The following is a 19,731-nucleotide window of genomic DNA, read 5'->3' on the forward strand; positions in this document are numbered from 1 at the left end:
CCCATACATTGGGAGCGGAGTCTTAACCACTGCACCCCCAGGGAAGTTCCCTATCTTGTTCTTTCAAGGGGGATTTTCCGTCTGGAGGGGAAGTGGTCAAAAGTCAGCCCAACTTTTGTTGGTGATGACATGAGGGACCAGTTGGGCTCATAAAGGTAACAGGAAGCTCACCATCTGTCTGCTGGGGCTCCTTTGTAAATTCTTAAAAAGCTTCCCATCTGTTCTCCTGACCCCCCAAGAGGGCTGTGAGAGCTAGGAGACCAGTTCTGTTGGGACAGGCAGGCAGGGATGAAGAATGTGGTGCTCCATCAGCTCTGTACCAGCATTGCTGAGGCCAAGCAAGTAGGAGGACACTTTGGAGGCACCTCCATGCCCACTGGCACACTGCCCATGGCCCATGGCTGCCGCTCGTGGAGGCTTGTGGGGCAGTGTGTCCTGGGGAAGGAGGGGCCACTGTGCTGTAAGCACACCAGGCACACAGGGCAGCAAGAGGGCTCTGCCATGCACAGCCAGCCTGGGCTGTGGCAAACCTTCTACTTTGTCCCTTCCAGGAAGGAGGACTGAACAGCCTCTTCAGGGGTGGGTGTGGGTGTGGGGGTGTGGGGGTGTGTGTGGACTGAACAGCCTCTTCAGGGGTGTGTGTGTGTGTGTGTGTGTGTGTGTTGTGGATTCCTTGTCTACGTGAAGCCTGTCCCACAGAACTGCATTGTCACAAAAAGGAAGTAGCATAGCATCTCCTTTTGATTCCCACACCTTCTGATCCTGTGAGTGTTACTGGGGATCCTTTGCAGGTCACTTTGGTTTTTATTGGTCGTGCCACTCAGCATGTGGCATCTTAGTTCCCTGACCAGGGATTGAACTCTCACACCCTGCATTGCAACCTTGGAGTCTTAACCCCTGGACCACCAAGGAAGTCCCTTGGGGGCATTTTTAAGGCAAACTTGCTCAAATCAGGCCCTTCCCAGATGCACTTAGGAACTGCAAGAGGATGATTTAAGTTGGACTCAGGGAGCCAAAAATTATGGCAGTGGCAAAACTGTTCAGGAAGGGTTTCTCTCTGTTGCCTTTTTTGGTTCTTCTCCCAAAGAATATTAGCATGCCTGATTTCCTCACTAAAGGAGATGTGTGCAGAGGGCCTGCTGCTTTTAGTCAGGAGATTCCAAGGGACTCAGGAGAGTACCCAGTCCTTATTAACTTTCCCTTGGTGACTGGCCAAATCTCTGCCCAGAACTAAGTGGGTCTTCTTGGGATCTATCTGCCCACAGGGAACAGTCACATGACTACCCTGTGTTAGGATCCAGAGGTCTAAATTATTAATATTTTTCCTATTATAAAATTGTAGGAACTTCCCTGATGGCCCGGTGGTTAGGACCCTGTGTATCCATTGCTGGGGGAGATGGGGAGGGGGGGTGGAGCATTGGTTCAATACCTGGTCAGGGCACTAAGATCCCACATGCTGCATGGTAAGGCTAATAAATAAATAAGATACACAGACAGCTGGCTTCTTTAATATGGCATCATGCTCTACCTACCGCCCTGCAATCTCCCTTCTTACAACACCAGACTTGTAGAACATGACTTCTCCAGACTGCGTACTATAACAATGGATGCATGTTCCCTAATTTATTTAAACCCAATTCCCCGCTTTTTGCCCTTTAGCGAGCCAATATCATTTTAAAGTTTTTTTTTCCCCCCCCACAATGAGGGAATGGGCATTTTCTGTGTTGGGATGGGACTTGCAGCTTTGATTGCCCCTTCCTGGCATCTCAGGGGCTTTGCTGCTCTTTTTTCCTAGGAACGCCCCAGGTTTCCGGTGGGAAGACTCTCGGCGCCGTGGATTCCTCGGGGCCGCCCGGCCAGCCCGCGCCCGCCAGCGCCTCCGCGGTCCACGCGAGCCTGCTCGACATGAGGCGGAGCGTGGCCGAGCTCAGGCTCCAGCTGCGGCAGATGCGACAGCTCCAGGTACGGCCTGCGTTCCGGGGACGGTGTCCTCGGACACAGGCTCCTCCCCCGCCCGCCGCCTCCCGCACCCCTGGCCCCACAGCATCTTCCCGGTGGCGTTCTCTGCAGCATCCTTTGGTAGGGATGACAGCGCCAGGGTGCAGGCGCCGTGACACCCTGGGCTCCTCTCTCACACACATCATCTTGGTCTAGAGCCTTCCGCCGCAATGACCGTCTGTAGCCACTTTAAGCTGCGCGTGCTTCTTACACATGAAAAAACCATTAAGCATCTGTTGTTGCTTTTTTCTTTTTTTTCTTTTTTTTTTTTTTTGAGGAGAGATGGAAGCAGAGGAGCCCCGTGGTGGAGCGTTCTCACAGCCAGTTATGACTTCCTGCTTCCTAGGGTTTGGCTTTTGCGCTTCCCCCATGAGCACGTGCAGAAGTGCTGCCGGCAGCGCAGGGTTTTTGCAAGGAAAAAAACACCTTTGTATTCAGAACTAGGAGTTTAAGAGGGTGAATTCATAAGGAAAAGGAGCCATCCTGGATGGTTTGAGAAAAACATCTGCATTCTTATTGGGATAGTGTGTCTTCCGTAATACTTCCCTTCCCTTTCCCATTCTTAAGAATATATGAACTACACAGGAATCAAAGGGCAGGGGAAAATGACCCTTGCTGTCACCAGGCATGGTGAATAAATCCCATAAATCTGACTTGGCATGGCTGGTCCAGGGTAATAAGGAACTGGGAAGGTGTACCTTTATGAGATCATGTGTCTGCTCCGGGGATCAGCCTCACCCCTCCCTGCCCCTGGGGGTAGGCTGGTGACTGAGGATGTAGTGCTGGCTTAGATGATGCCCAGGCATCCTCCTCAACTTCGAGGAAGCTCGTGGTCCAGCAAACGTTAGTAAAAGGCAGATGCGTGCAGGAGCAGGGAGTAGCCACAGGTGTGGCATCCTCAGGGGCATGCAAGCTCCTGTGCGGCGAGTCCAATAAGGAAAGGGCACTCCAAACCCCAGCTGCTCTCACACTTCAGCTTGCCATGTATGAGCCCTCCACTTCCCCCTACCTGAGTAAAGCTAAGACAGTGATTTCCCCTTGTCCTCTACCTCTGGGAGAACTAACAGAAGGGAAGGTAGCTTGAGAGCCCGCCCTGAGCCCTATCACAGATCACACTACTCATGCTCGGGTCTCCAAAGGCTAGTCCGGCGGCGTCCCAGACCCTTTGGACCTCCCACACAAGTTCACTTCAGTCCTCCCTGAATCACGTCGCAGGGGAAGTTCCCCATCCTCTGCATTCACTTTTCCTTGCTTTGCTGTTCTTAAGACTTTGCAGTGAAATGAAGTGTACAGGGTGGCACAATTCAGTGCCCACAGTGAACAGGCAGTAACTAAGCAAGCGAGTGGACGAGGGAGAGTGGCGAGTTGGCACCTCTAAAGGACAGTCGCCACTCCACTCCAGGCAGCTCTTAACCTGGTAAAATGAGAGTCCAGTGTTTCTAGATGTTTCAGTATCTCAAGAGAAGCTGGAAATAGAGGTTTTTGTTTTGTTAGTATTTATTTGGCCGCACCAAGTCTTGGTGCTTCCCAGGTAAAGAACCCACTTGCCAGTGCAGGAGACCCAAGAGATGCGGGTTCTATCCTTCTGTCAGGAAGATCCCCTGGAGAAGGAAATGGCAACCCACTCCAGTATTCTTGCCTGGAGAATCCCATGGACAGAGGAGCCTAGCCAGCTATAGTCCATGGGGTCGCAAAGAGTCAGACACGACTTAAGTGACTGAGCATGTAGCATACATGTCTTAGTTTGGCATGTGGGATCTAGTTCCCCAATCAGGGATGGTACCCAGACCCCCTACATTAGGAGCTCGGAGTCTTAGCCACTGGACCAAAGGGAAGTCGCAGGACATACAGATGTTTTATATAAAATATCTAAGTTCATTCTAAAAGTGTTGGAAGGTAATTTAAAAATTGATTATTTCATAATCTGCAGGCCAGAGGGCACGTGTGCAGGCCAGCAAGTGTCTGTGAGCTCCCGTGTTCTTTGCTGGTGCTTAAGGAGGTTCAGCCTCCCATCTTGCACTGCATCTGCCTTTTACTGCCACCTGCTGGTCAAATTGGAAATTGTGCGCTCCTAGTCTCAAGAGTCCGGAGAAGGCAATGGCACCCCACTCCAGTACTCTTGCCTGGAAAATCCCATGGACAGAGGAGCCTGGTGGGCTGCAGTCCATGGGGTCGCTAGGAGTCAGACACGACTGAGCGACTTCAGTTTCACTTTTCACTTTCATGCATTGGAGAAGGAAATGGCAACCTACTCCAGTGTTCTTGCCTGGAGAATCCCAGGGATGGGGGAGCCAGGTGGGCTGCCGTCTCTGGGGTTGCACAGAGTCGGACACGACTGAAGCAACTTAGCAGGAGCAGCAGCAGTCTCAAGAGTCAGACACAACTTAGTGGCTAAATATTTGGACCCTCACAAGGAAAAAGAGTGCTAAATATGTCGTTTGCAAGGTAGTTCCTACTGCTTTCGAAAGTGAGCGTTTGTTGGTGTGGGGTCAGAGGTGGAATTGCCGTGAAGTGTGGCAAATCTGATACCAGGGGCCGTGATGTATGGGGTGGCGGCATCACCCTGCTGGTGGATGGCAGTGTTTGGTCCTCTGGTCAGGGAGAGACGGGAGGTAAAGAGGGACCTCCCACAACTTGCCACTCCTTGTAGCCTTGAACTGAGGAGGCTCAGCTGCAGAATCTTAGCTTCTCAAAGAGGTGCTACAGTCAGTTCGGGGTCGCAGTCTTAATTACTCAGGTTCCTTAATTGCCCCCGAGCTGCTCAGCTTTCCTGGCTCTCAGAGTAAAGAACATGGAGCAGGTGTGCTCTTTTCTTTAAAAAAAAAAAAAAAGTATTTATTTGGCCACACTGGGTCTTAGTTGCATCACGTGGGGTCCTTTGTCACAGTGCACGGACTCCAGTTGTGAGGCAGGCTCAGTACTTGCAGCGAGTGGGCTTAGTTGCCCCACAGCATGTGGGATCTTAGTTCCCTGACCAGGGATCGAACCAGCATCCACTGCATTACAAGGCAAATTCTTAACCACTGAACCACCAGGAAAGTCCCCAGGTGTGCTCCTGAGCTGAGATGCTGGTGCGGTTCTAAAGCACAGGCACTCAGGGAAAGAGAAGCATTTTTATTCCTAACCTGGATGCTCTTGTTTCTGCCTCAGTCTTTGCATCCTCTGTGCCTCCATCAGCTTTCAGGGGAGTCTGTTTGAGACCAAACCAGTTTAGAATAACTCAGCCATCTCAGCACCAATTCCCCCTCGGCACATGTATTATACACCAAAAGGGAAGTACAAGCCCACAGTGATTATAAGCCCAATAATGGAGCTATCATTAGAGAGCTCCGAAACTCCGGAACAGTCTCAAAAGAACAAAAATTAAATTAGAAATTCAAATGTTCTTTGAACTGTGTTATAAAATAGTGAAAACGAATGAAATCTTTTTTGTGCTTGGCAGCCGGCTCCAGTAATTAGATAATTAAATCAATGGGAAAATCCTAGACTGTCAGGCATAGCCTGTGTGAGCATTTCATTTGCAAAATTGATGGATTATTCTCAGAAGTAGAAATTCGATGCAGACACCGTGGGGTGTGTAGATTTAAATACAGCAAAAAGAATGTCGAGGGAGGTGAAAGAGCCTGAGATGATGAAGAAAACCACGGGAACTTTGCTCCGTTTTCCTGCTCTGCAGGCTAATGTGAATTTTCAGTCTAAGAGAACGGTTCTTAATTCTGGCTACCCATGAGAATCACCTGAGGCCTTGCAGAAAAATGCCAATACTTGAGCGCCACTGCCAGAGTCTGACTTCACTGGCTGTGGTTCAAAGGCCAGACATTGGTGACTCTAGAATGTTCCAGGGTGAGAAGTACTGCTCTCAGACATTATGAATTCTTAGTCCATTGAGATGCCACGTGGAAATTGACATCTCAGTCAGCTGTCACAAGGAGTGAAGCAGAAATACCCTGCAGGCATGAACAACACACTTGGTGATTTCAAAGCCCTAACTCTAAACAATGTACCTCTTTCCCAGAGACTAATCAGACATGTTCTCTACTTACTCATAACAGATAAGAGCTACATGGACCTTCTATATTGTGATGGTCCCATCCCCGGTAGGAGCTGCACCTGCATCTAGCTGAAAACAGCAGGAAGAGACAGGGGAAGGCCTAGCTCCTAACAAATGTGCCCTTCAAAAGGTGATCATCTTTGTCTATTACCCTTTCTGGTATGATTTAGGAAAAAAGTGATGAGCTACATCATCGTCCCAAAATGCCACAATCCTTAGGTTTCACCCAGATCATCCAGTACTCATAGGAGTGACTGCTGTTCTGCCCCTCATTATGGGCTGAGGGGAGAGAGATGTTTCTGGAAGAGAGGGCTCAAGTTCTGTGAACTTGAACTTGGCCTAACGTTGAGATGGATACATCTTTCTCCAGTTGCCACAGTTTTCTTCTTGGTCTCTCATCTCCTCCCCCTGCTTCTTGATAAATTAAAAATTGGATTATTCTGAACTCAGTGTTCCATTTTTAAGACTACTGAGAATTGACCGTGTCTTCCCAAGAGAGGGAGGAGGTAAAACATCAACATAAAAAAGAAACATAGCAGGACACAGAGCCCTCGCGCTTGAAACGATATAATTCAGCAGCGTTATCATAAGGTGTCTTTTTATAAGATAGCGCCTCATAGCAATGTGCCAGGGTCTCATTTATCTTCCGACGTTCAAAACAATGGTCATGGGAATGGGTGTCCCTGAGAAAAACGTGCAGGATGTTGGCCCATACTGAGCAGACCTGTTTCTCCCCACCAGGCAGAAATAATAAATGGAACTAGCACAGGAGATGACAGGCAGGCCACCGTGCAATGCATCAAGCCCTCGATATGCCTACACCGGCTAAGGTGGGGCACATTTCCCAGATATCATTTGCTTGGTGAGCAGGCATCCTCTACCTGCTTGCCTGCAGCCCGGGAGGTAACGGGGGAAAAACTCCTGGTCAGGAGTCATTCTGGGGTCTGGCTATCATGAAACTTCCTGATGGGCTGTACAGCCCATTTACTGTCACTGCCAGACAGCAAAGTCAGTTCAGTTAAACCACACTGTTGGCAAGCCGGATAGTCTTAGATTTTACTTAAGGACTCACAGTGAGTATGTGAGGCACATGTCCATTTTGAGGTGAGTGGAATTTGGTTTAGGCAGTTTCCTACCTTCTCAGGGAAGCTAACAGAAATAATTTATTTCATCCAGTTAAAAATTTTAAAATATTTATATATTTGTTTGGCTACATAGGGTCTTAGTTGAGGCATGTGGGATCTAGTTCCCTGAGCAGGGATCGAACTTGGGTCCCCTGCATTGGGAGTGCGGGGTCTTAGCCGCTGGACCACCAGGGAAGTCCCGTGGTCCAGTTAACTTTTATTTTTGAGTAGTTTTATAAAATCATCAAGCCACGGCATTTACAACCAACTGAAATTTCTAGAGATGTAGGGATAACTACAGCTGTTCTTGCCCTTCTACTGTTGACAAGTGGAACACTGAAAAATAAATGCATGAAATAACTCTATTCAGCATCGGCCAACAGACAGCACAGGAGTGTGACCCTTGGGAGAATGAAAGGAAAGGAGACAAAAACCTCTATCTTCCTCAGCTTTCTGCCTATTGACACTTCTTAGATCACAGGACAGAGAGAGAGAAACCCAGAGGAGCACTGATCACGTGACCAGCTAAGGGCAAGGAGCAGATGCTGCTAGGATTTGGGGAGCCGAGTACCAAACAAGAGGAAACTCTGCTGAGAAAGAGTTACATCAGTCTGTGGATCCGTCATCGACTAATAGGCCAAGCACGAGTGTTGTGAAAGACCACTGATCCAAGCACAAAGCAGGAGGCTGTAGGCCAGAAAATTCCCAGAGCTCACATAGTCCTGGGAGATGCTCATGCCTCGACCAGCAAGCACAGAGAGGTTTTATTAATCGCTCGGGGCATTTGGTAGTGACAGAGAAAGGCCATACTTCAGTCTTTTTTTTTTTTCCTTCAGTGTTTAGTTCAAACATTTTTATTTATTTGTGGGCACCACATTTTAGTTGCAGCATGTGGTATTTAGTGCTCTGACCAGGGATCAAACCCGGCCCCCCCAGCATTGGGAAATGTATGTAACAAATCCTTAACAAAATATCAGCAATTGAATCCAGCAGTATATAAAAAGGATAATACGTTATCCTGGATTTTATCCCAGGAGTTCAAGATGGTTTTAATATGGGGGGGGGGGGGAAGATTCAATGTATTTGACCTTTTCGCAGAATAAAGAAGACAATCATATCATTTCAGTAAATGCAGAAAAAAACATATAACAAAATTCAATACCGATGATAAAAACACTCAGCACTCTTGGAGTAGAAGCAAACTTCCTTAACCTGATAAAGGATGTCCGAAAATCCTACAGAAAACGTTACATTTAGTGGTGAAACACAACCACATTCTCCATAACATCGGGACCACGGCCAAAGAAGCCTCCTCTTTCTTCTCTTTAACTCTGTACTGAATGTCCTAGCAAGTGCAGTAAGGCTGGAAGACGAAAGGAAAAAGCATATGGATGGAAAAGTTAAAAGCGTAATTGGCATTAAATCACTTCACAATCACGATTGTGTAATATCAAATCAAAAAAAGATGCTTCCAGAAATAAGTGAATGTAAGCAAGATCACAATCAAGTCAATATGTAAAAACATTAAAATGCTAGTACATACAACGTACTAAATCCATACAATAGAAAACCACTAAGCATAAAAAAGAGTGAGGCCCTAAAATTCCGAACAGCATGGCTGGATCTCAAGAACAATATACTGACGGAAAGAAGCCAGATACACACAATTTCACAGTGTACGGTTCCATGAGTGTGACATTCTAGAACAGGAAGAACTAATCGAAGGGACAAAACGCAGGTGGGTGGTTTCCTTGAGCTGGGGGTCGGGAAACTGAGTGCAGAGTGCTGAGGATTTTTTTAGGGTGAGAACAAATGTTGTCTCTGTTTTTAGTGGTGCTTTCATCAGTGTATACATTTGTCAAAACTCATTGACCTGTGCACTATTAAAATGGGTATATTTTAAAGCTTGTAAACCATATCTTTTAAAAAAAATGTATTTGGCTGCACCAGGTCTTAGCTACAGCATGTAGGATCTTTTTAGTCGCAGCCTGTGGGATCTAGTTCCCTGACCGGGACTGAACCCAGGTCCCCTGCCTTGGGAGTGTGGAGTCTTAGCCACTGGACCACCAGGGTAGTCCTAAACTATCTTAACAGAGTTCTTTTAAATTGAAATTTAGAATCCCCACTAAGAAAAAGTAAATGTGCTGATTTGAAGTGCTGGTGGCTGATTTATCTGAAGCATTTAGAGAGAGAGGTTGACACACATCCTGCTTTTAGCACTGTTTTTTTTTAATTAATTTTTATTGGAGTACAATTGCTTTACAACGTTGTTCCTACTGTACAGCAGTGAGTCAGCTATACGTACACACCTCAGTCCTTTTTGAATTTCCTTCCCGTTTGGGTCCCACAGAGCATCGAGGAGGGCTCTGTGCTGCACGGTCGGCTCTCGTTGGTTGTCTATTTCACATACAGCAGTAGTCAGCACTAGCACTGCCTTCTGCACACTCTAGGAGCAAGTCCTAGAGACAGTGGTAAGAACTCCAGACAGGAGGGTCGAGGGCCCAGGGAAAGCAGAAACAGAACCTCTGCGTGTCTGTATTCCTTTGTGATTTTACTTACTGTGGCCCGCTCACCAGCCAGTGTGCTATGGGAAAGTCAGCGTTTCTTCTCCCTCTCTCTGGGTTAAGGCACTCTTCCTGGGCGGGAGGATCATACAGCCTGGAACTCAAGGCCCGTCTCTCCCTGCCTCCACTTTCAGTGGAATAATTTGAGCGTAATCTGACTCTGTTACCAGTTGAGTAATTTGAGTATCGTATGCAGTTGTGTTCCTCTGATACGTCCGTAGGTTTTCAGAGTGTGCACTCAGTTGCTCGGTCGTGTCCAGCTCTTTGCTGCCCCAGGGACCATAGCCCACTAGGCTCCTCTGTGGGATTTTTTGGGCGAGAATACTGGAGTGGGTTGCCATTTCCTATTCCAGGGGATCTTCCCAACCCAGGGATCGAACCTGCGTGCCCTACATTGGCAGGCGGATTCTTTACCACTGAGCCACCCAGGAAATCTTGGCATCTGAGGTTGATTAAATCTGAAGATGTGGAACTGTATGGAGGGCAGGCTAGAGAGATATACTCGGATTCTTGTTTAAAATATGTATTTATCTGGCTGCGCTGGGTCTTAGTTGTGGCACGTGGGATCTTTAGTTCTGGCATGCAAACACCCTTAGTTGCAACATGAGGGATCTAGTTCCCAGGGATCGAACTCAGACCCCCTGTATTGGGAGCATGGCGTCCTAGCCACTGGACCACCAGCGAAGTCCCTACACCTGGATTTTTGCACAGAGGGTAGGCACTCCCATCCGTGTTGTTCAAGGGTCAACTGTATTGTCACTCAAGCATTGAATGTTCTGGGTTCATCAGCTATATGCCAGAAGCTGCTTGTGTGCGGGAGTATAGCAGACACTGCTGTGTAGTGCTGTCTAGTAGACGGTGATTGGAAAATTACTGGGTTGAATTTGACTCTGAACAAGGCACCTCACTTCTCAGGGCTTCATTTCTCCCATCTTTGGAATTTCAATTTTAAGGATTTGAAATATTCTAGCAGTAATTTCTGGCTTCATAGCCACTGTCAATATCCACTGACGACTGGACCGTAATTTTATTGGAGCTTGTCTGGGAGATTTGGGCAGAAGGGTTAGGGAGGGCCGTGCCACTCACCTCACAGCACAGTGATGTCATCTGTCCATCAAAGTGTTCTTAGACCACAGTGCTCAGACTGTGGTGGCACATTAGAATCATCTGAGGTGTTGTTTTTTTTTTTTAACACATTTATATCTTCCATTTCTTACTTATTTGGCTGCACCAGGTCTTCGCTGCAGCATGTGGGATCTTTAGTTGGGGCATGCAAACTCTTAGTTGTGCCATGTGGGATCTAGTTCCCTGACCAGGGATTGAACCTGGGACCCCTGCGTTGGGAGACAGTGTCTTAGCTACTGGACCACCAGGGAAGTCTTTGAGGGGTTTTTAAAAATTCCCAGTGCCCAAGCTGCATCTCAGACCAGTTAAATCTGAATCTCTCAGGGATGGACCTAGGCATCAGTCACTTTTAGACACATTTAATCATCTTATTTGTCCCTTACGTACCCATTACCACTATCCCTCAACCCCTGAAGGAAATAGGTCTATAGGATTTGACACATGGCCTTGAATTTGATGCCATTTTGATAACAGCTGGTTTACTATGTCTGTTTAGCAACTGTAGTCAGAGCAAGTCTGGGTATTAGCACTGAGCTCAAGACATAGCCAAGCCATGGGTCACCTCACATTTCTACCATCTGGCAAATAATTGTGGATTTTCCATTGTTTGTTATTACCAACTCAGTTCACACATTCAACAAATATTGGGTTGGCCAAAAAGCTCATTCGTGTTCTTCTGTAACATTTGGTGGAAAAACCTGAATGAACTTTGTGGCCAACGGCATATTTGAGTGCCTGCTATGTACCAGGCATGGTGTCCTGGAGCCTCTGTGGAAGGCAGAAATTAACCAGGTAGAGGGAGTACCATGCAAAGTCCCTGTGGCAGAAAGGAAAGGGGGTCAGGCTGTCAGAAGAACAGAGAGGGTGGCCCTGCGGCTGGAGCAGAGAGCGCACCAGCTGCCTGCAGTGATAGGAGGCTGGTGATGTGGGCAAGGGCCAGACCTCCGCATGCCTTGCGGACAGAGCTGTCACTGCAGAGAGCGTGGCTGGAAGCTGCTGTCTGTGCGCTGCCTCCAAACGTGCTGCCTTTCAGCAACCGACTGACTGTCTTAAGACCTCAATAAAAAGACAGCATTAGCGAGGAGAGTGTGAAAGCATGATCATGACTCATTCAGAGGAGGTAACCCAAGGGTGGCACTTTTTTTTGGGTTCCCTCCCAGACAAAACCGCAGGTCTCGCCCCCACAGTTATCCTCCCTGATAGCACCTCATCTGCACCGAGAGCTCAGTTTGTGCCAGGCACGACTGTGAGCACTTTATCGCCTCACGAAGCTCCATTACGCCTCCAAGAGATACAAACTACTACTGTCCCTTTCTGTTTGTTTTGGAGAGACACGGAGAGATTAATAACTTGCCCACAATTGCATGGCTACTAATTAGGAAGACTGGGAACTAATTAGGGAGACTGGGAGCTAATTAGGAAGGCTGGGAGCTAATTAGGAAGGCTGGGAACTACTTAGGAAGGCTGAGAAATGAACTCAGGCTGTCTTTCTCTGGATGGACAGTTGATGATGGTGGTGTTCAAACATGATGGTGGTTCTGTAGGGCTGGTCCATGTTGAATTTTTTTTTTTTTTAATGTGGACCATTTTTAAAGTCTTTATTGAATTGTTACAATATTGCTTCTATCTTATGTTTTGGTGTTTTGGCTATGAGGCATATGGGATCTTAGTTCCCCAACCAGGGATGGAACCTGCATCCCCTGCATTGGAAGGCTAAGTCTTAACCACTGGGCCATCAGGGAAGTCCCAGAAATGGTTTATTTTTATTCAGAGAAAATGGAAGCCATGATGAGGTTTCAAGCAGGTGGTGACACAGTCAGATGGCATTTCCTCTCTGTTTGCACGGATGATGGACAGCTGATAGAGCGTCATCCCTCCCATGAGGTGATTCACAGTCTACGAAGCCACAAAACGAAGGAAGCAGTAACAGCTAATTGGAATTTCAGAGGAACTTCAGATATAATAGGTATGATAGAGTTACTGGTTTTCAGGCTGATTGAATGAGCTCACTTGATGTACGTGCTGTCCTGCCCCAGGGAGCCACGTAACACCTTCTTGGAAATAGGATTCAAATGTTCGGCTAGATTTTGTGTAAAGCCTGGATTGATACACATCCTATACTTTGGGGTGAGAAACAAGAGTACTCTGGAAACCACCTGGGAAAATTATGTGGAAATTGTGGTCTTATGTATGCAAGCAGCCTACGTATAATCCAGGGAGATCAGTTAATTGCCAAAAGCCGTAGGGCTCGTCTGCAAATATCATTGCCACCACTGAAAGCAAGTACTGTGTTTTGAGGTGTTTTTTTTTTGAACTATAGTTGATTTACAGTGTTGTACCAATCTCTATTGTACAGCAAAGCAACTCAGTCATATACATATAGACATTGTTTTTTATATATTCTTTTCCGTTGTGGTTTATTACAGGATATTGAACATAGTGCCTTATGCTATACAGTAGGACCTTGTTTATCCTTCCTACATATAATAGTCTACAGCTGCTAATCCCAAATCCCAGTCCTTCCCTTCCCCACCCTCTCAAGTACTATGTTGTGATGGTCTTTAATTACATGGTATTTGGTCCATGGACCCATTAATAAGAGGGACACAGATATTCATTTAATTGATGAGCTGAAATAGTCCACAGTCAAACCAACATTTGTTGAGTACCTTTCTATACCAAACAGTATCTCGTTTAATTTTCAGAGTAGAAGAGGCAAGGGAGATGAATGCCCCATCTTTAGAGGTAAAGAGCGTGCCCAGAGTGTCTCAGTGCATCTGGGAGTAGGTTTAGGGTTTGATTGTAAGTCTCCTTGGCTCCCGAGCTGGTACTCTTGGCTCTCTCTATGAAAACATGTGCAATTTCATGCCCGTTGTCTCTATGCCTCTCCAGCATTTAGGAAGGACTACTTTTTTGCAGACAGGGATGTGAAAGTGTGCTTGTCAGCTGGCTACTCAAACTTGGATGCTGGCTGAAGCAGCATTGTTATATACAGTCTGTGCTCCCTTCCCTTTTACAGTGAAATAAAGAAAGACTCAGCTATGGGGCTGTTTATCCGGACCCACACCTGGGGCCTGCCAGGTGCCCTGGCACCCCCGTGGCAGCCTGGCAAGAGTTGATGGAGGGTGATTTCTTTTCTCCAACAGCTGCAGAACCAGGAGCTGCTGAAGGCAATGATGAGGAAGGCTGAGCAGGAAATCAGCAGCAAAGTGATCGAGACGATGAAGAGACTGGAGGACCCTGTGCAGCGCCAGCGGGTCCTGGTGGAGCAGGAGAGGCAGAAGTACCTGCACGAAGAGGAGAGGATCGTCCGCAAGCTGGGGTGAGTCCGGCCCTTGCAGTCAGTCCCTGGTTTCGTGCATAGCTGTTCAACCCGGAACGCAAGCCTGTCTTGGCCAAGGAGACGGCCCTTCCTAGACGGTGTTCTCATACTCTTTCTTTACTGAGCACCCAGTTCTGGCTGGTTCTGGATATCCGTGGACACTCGGCTAGTGCCCTCCATCCGAGCTCAGGAAATTGAACAGTCCTCAGGTGACTGAGCTTATCAGTCTCTTTGGAAGCATCGCACTGTTCTGTAGGGCTTGGCAACCCATCAAATTAAAAAGAGCCAGTGGCACAACCCAGTGATAAATGGGAAGTCTGAATTTAATCTCAATAAATTAAAACTAATAGCCAAAATAACAAAGCGCTAAAATTATCCTCCTATTATTCAACTGTAGTTTAAATCACAAAAGAAGAATTTCAGTATAAAGTATGTTTGATGCACAATGAAAGATGCTGCCTTGAATGCGACCCATCTTCTGTGAGGTTCTTATTGGAAACATCTATCAAGTCGCACGACTGAAATAAGCAGAGTTTTATTACGCCCCAGTCACTGGGGCAGGCCCATCTGTTATGTTAATGTATGCTTTGTTATGCAGTGAAGATTTATCACAGAACAGTTTCACCTTTTAGTATAATGAAGAGTCATTTGTGTGGGTTCTTCTAGTGTTGGTAGTTCTCCTGTTTGTTTCTTTTGAGTTTCACAAAGCCATTTTAATTTATTTAATTATTTATTAATACTTTAAGTATTTAAATACTTAAAGTATTAAATATTTAAAATACTTTAAAATATTTTATTACAAAATATTGGGTATATTTCCCATGTTGTACAGTACATCCTTGTAGCCTGTCTTACACTCAGTGGTTTGAACCTCCTCTTCTCCCACTAGATTCCCCTTCGCTGCCCCCACTGATAAGCACCAGTTTGTTCTCTGTATCCAGGAGTCCACTGTTTTTTTGTTATATTCATTGGTTTGTGATTTTTTTGCATTTCCCATATAAGTGATAAGCATACAGTATTTTTCTGACTTGTTGTACTTTGCATAATGCCCTCCACACCCACAGGTAAATGCTGCAAATAGTGAAATTCCATTCTTTTTTATGGCTGAGTAGTATTCCATTGTAGATGGGTAGTTCTCTTGTTTTTTGGAAAGCATAAATGTCCCAAAGTGGGATTGTAAGGGAGCAACTTTCAAATTCTTTCCATGAGTATAATCACCAGAAGCCTATAGGATGGGGGGTGTTATGCTCATTGACCTCTTTGATATTTGAGCTGTAGCTTATGTCAAATCAGATGCCAATCCAGTGTGCCTGATTAAAATTAGAATACCCTTCTCAGTAGTAGTCTAGAGAGTCAGATAATAAATTTGACCACTGTTCATCAGCATCTCAAAAATAGACTCCAATTTGTACTTAGTCCCTGCACTTATAGACAATCACCCACAGTGAGATAGTAAAGCTGTTATTTGTCTGAAATGGGTCTGTGACAGCCGACTGTCTACAACTAGGTCTCAAGGTTCTTGAAAAGTTCTTTTAAAAAAATATATAGCCTTTAATGTTTTTATAGAATTGCCAGTTAAATTTTTCTTCCAGTTTTATTGAGATGTAATTGACGTGCAGCCCCATATAGTTCAAGGTGGACAGCATAATGATTTGACTTCCACACATCATGAAATTATTGCCACAGTAAGTTTAGTGAATATCTATCATCTCCTATAGATACAAAATGAAAGAAATAGAAAAAACTTTTTTTCCTTCTGATGACAACTCTGAGGATTTACTCTCGTAACAAATTTCATAAGTAACATACAGCAATGTTAATTATATTTATCGTGTTGTTGATTACACTCCTAGCCCCTGTAACTGGAAGTCTGTCGACTTGCTGCCTGCCCCACACTAAAGGTTCTGGCACTGGAATTGCTGTCCGCTTACTGCCACCTAGTGGTTCTTCAAATCAAAGCTCTTTCCCTGTTTCTTTAATAGCAGGGGTTTCTACTGTCAGAGCAACAGGCAAAATGAAATAACGCACACATCTGTTTAGGGTGGGGTTATTGACGTGCGCAGGAGACATGATGTTGTTACTGGTGTGTTTGTTGAAGTGGGAGACGTACCCTAAGCAGTGAGTACATGTGTGCACATGCACCCCTTCCAGAAATCAGACCTGGGATCATTCATTCTCTTTGCAGTCTGGAGAGGGCAGTCAGTCCTTACTGACGGGACAGTCAGTATAAACCAGAAGTTCTCAGGGGCAAGTTTGTTCCCCTCCTGACCTCTAGGGACATTTTAACAATGTCTGTGGAACATTCTTGTTTGTCTCAAGTTAGGGGAGGTTGCTACTGGCATCTGTCATAAATGGGTGTTGGATTTTGTCAAAAGCTTTTTATGCACCTATTGAAATGATTATATGGTTTTATTCTTCAGTTTGTTAATGTGGTGTATCACACTGATTGATTTGCAGATACTGAAGAATCCTTGCATCCTCAGGATAAATCCCACTTGATCATGGTGTATGATCCTTTTAATGTACTGTTGGATTTCGTTTGTTAGTATTTTTTTTTTTTTTTTTTTGCATCTGTGTTCATCAATTATACTGGCCTGTAATTTTCTTTTTCTTGGGGCATCTTTGGTTTTGGTATCACGGTGCTGGTGGCCTCAGAGAATGAGTTTGAGAGTGTTCCTTCCTCTGCAATTTTTTGGAATAGTTTGAGAAAAGGATAGCTGCTAGCTCTCCTCTAATGTTTGATAGAATTTGCCAACAAAGCCATCTGGTCCTGGACTTCTGTTTGTTGGAAGTTTTTTCTTTTTAATTAATTTTTATTGGCATATAGTGGCTTGATAATGTTGTTAGTTTCTACTGTAAGCAAAGTGAATCAGCTCTATGTATACATGTACTCCCTCTTTTGGATTTTAGATTTCCTTCCCATTCGGGTCACCACGGAGCACTGAGCAGAGTTCTCTGTGCTGTACAGTAGCTCTCATTACCTGTTTATACACAGTATCCACAGTGTACGTGTACTGTGCCGATCCCAGTCCCCCAGTTCATCCCACCACCCTGCCGCCTTTGGTGTCTATACATTTTTTTTCTATGTTTGTGTATCCATTTCTGTTTTGCAGATGAGATCATCTGTGCCACTTTTCTAGATTCCATATATATGTGTTGTATATTTTTCTCTTTTTGACTTCATTCTTTATGACAGGCATCAACAGAGGACTGGATGAAGAGCATACGGTGCATCTACAGTAGAATATTAGCCTTACAAAGGGACAAACCTGGGCCATTTGTAGAGGCGTGGATGGCCCTAGAGACTTCTGAAAGTTTTTTAACCACAGTTTGAACTTCAGTACTTATGACTGGTCTGTTCATTTTTTTCTGTTTGCTCCTGGTTCAGTCTTGGGAGGTTGTACCTTTCTAAGAATTTGTCCACGTCCTCCACATTGTCCATTTTGTTGGCTTAGAGCTGCTGCTCCTGGAGGCTAATGTGTCGAGGTCAGGGCGCTGCTGAATACCCTACAGTGCACAGGACACCCCCCACCCCCCCCCCGGAGAAAAGAATGACCTGGCCCCAGAGGTCAGTGCCAAGGTGGAAAAGCTTGATCTGCAGCAACCTGGGTTCCTCCTCTTGCTGTCTCTCCCCCTCTTAGTCCTCTGTCACATCAGAGTCCACACAGCTCTCCCTCAGTCAGCATCAGCACTGCTAAAAACAAAGAGTGGGTCCTTTGTCAGCCAGGTGGTGGACCTGGGCCTCCCCGAGAAACCTCACCTCACACCCTAGAAGGGTCTATTAAGCCAAACCAATCTACTCCTCCCCAGCTGCTTACACCTCTGTGGGCATGGAGGGACCCGCGGCGCTGAGGCCCAGGCTCCTTTGCTCTTGCACTGTCCGTAGGGAAGGCCCCGCACTCACTCCATCTGTGGTCGGCTTTCCCTCTAGTGACCTGGAAGACTTCGTTGATGATCTAAAGAAGGACTCCACCTCGGCCAGCCGTGTAGTGACTCTGAAAGACGTGGAGGATGGGGCTTTCCTGCTGCGCCAGGTGGGAGAGGCCGTCGCCTCCCTGAAAGGTGAGCATCCTCCTTGGAGCAGGAGGGGAATCCAGACAACCCATCAGACGGTGAAGGATTCGTTCGTGCACGTGGGCAGGTGTTCATCCAACACCCACCGTGCACTGTTCTGGGTGCTCAAGATGCATCCCTGAACAGAGGAAGACGCGCCCCTCTCTGCCGCGAGCTGGTATTAATACTTAGTGGCTGCTGTAATCTGAATACACCTCGGGGCCCCACAGACACATCCCACATACAGAGACAGGAAATGAGACCTCGAGGGGCTGCGCCCTGCGCCCAGGTCACGTTGAACCAGCTCTGCCTCCTGAACCCCCACACTTCTCAACCATGTCCAGTGCTGGGGTCTGGGAGGGGAGCCTGCTCTTCTTGCCTTTGCTCCTGCTGCTCACTCACTGTTCTTGGTCTGCAGGAGAATTTCCAACCTTACAAAATAAGATGCGAGCCATCCTGCGCATAGAAGTGGAGGCAGTGCGGTTCCTGAAGGAGGAGCCACACAGGCTGGACAGTCTCCTACAGAGAGTGCGCGGCCTGACGGACACCCTGACCATGCTGCGGAGGTGACCAGGCTCGGGAGGACCGGGTGGGCCTGGAACGGGGTGGTGTGGGGGAGGGCGGGGTGGCGTGGGTGTGACCTGAGAGTTTGACACCAGACTTGTTGGTTCTGATTTCATGGCCAGGCAGTCAGTCATATTTGGACGTTCTTATCTGTTCCAGTCCTGGTGTTGGGTGTCAAGAGTTTAAGAATAAACCAGACAGAACCCCTGCCCGTATAAAACTTCCTTTCCCACATGGGAAATAGACACAGCTACCACATAAACCACCTCCCAACAGCATCAGTCCTGAATTTTCCTTTTCTTTAGAAAACAGAACTAGGAAATTACAGAGATACTACCCTTTAGATCTTAAACCAGATTTGAGAGCCGGTCACAAGCATACATAACATCTAAATTCTTAGGAGAATTTTAATCACTATCATTTTTTGATAGGTTTGCAGAAGAAATATGTTAAAAGTACAGTTGACTTTTAGATGAATTACAACCGTAAGGAGCAAGTGAGATTTTTCTAGTAATAGTGACCTCAAGGAAAGAGGCTCTTTTGAGATGCTAATGCTACAAAGAGCTCTATAATCTCCTGGATAAGTTTCAGGAGGCCAGCAAAAATCTGAATTAAGGTAACGCTTGCCTCTTCCTGCAGAGAAAACATCTGCCTGGGTACAGGAAGAAATTGTACTTGAATTACATTTTCTCATAGACTCACTACTTTAAATTGCCAGAGTGAACTTTTTCTTCCAGTAGGATAAAAATATGTTAACAGGATTCTTCATTAAACTCTTACCTAAATGTGGTAACCCAACCACAAAGCCTACAACAAGCCTTCCTGACTAAGTGTTTACAGAGATAGCAGGCTGGCAGCAGTGCCCACCCTCCCTCTCTTCCCTGAAAACCAATTTTAAAACATGATACAGATAAAGCCAGTTAAGTTACT

General features: G+C 46.3%; 1 protein-coding gene across 11 annotated transcripts in view; it reads left to right on the plus strand.

The window, feature by feature from the left end:
- Window positions 1–19,731, plus strand: part of KIAA1217 (KIAA1217 ortholog) — a 349,091-nt gene that overhangs the window by 300,613 nt on the left and 28,747 nt on the right. For all 11 annotated transcript variants that reach the window (XM_052651328.1, XM_052651331.1, XM_052651337.1 and 8 more), the window contains 4 exons: window positions 1,796–1,962; window positions 14,009–14,184; window positions 18,116–18,246; window positions 18,656–18,803. In XM_052651328.1, the coding sequence (XP_052507288.1) occupies window positions 1,796–1,962; window positions 14,009–14,184; window positions 18,116–18,246; window positions 18,656–18,803 (622 nt within the window). The remainder of the gene's footprint in view (window positions 1–1,795; window positions 1,963–14,008; window positions 14,185–18,115; window positions 18,247–18,655; window positions 18,804–19,731) is intronic.

The sequence above is a fragment of the Budorcas taxicolor genome, chromosome 13, assembly GCF_023091745.1.
Source record: "Budorcas taxicolor isolate Tak-1 chromosome 13, Takin1.1, whole genome shotgun sequence".
NCBI classification, from domain to species: Eukaryota; Metazoa; Chordata; class Mammalia; order Artiodactyla; family Bovidae; genus Budorcas; species Budorcas taxicolor.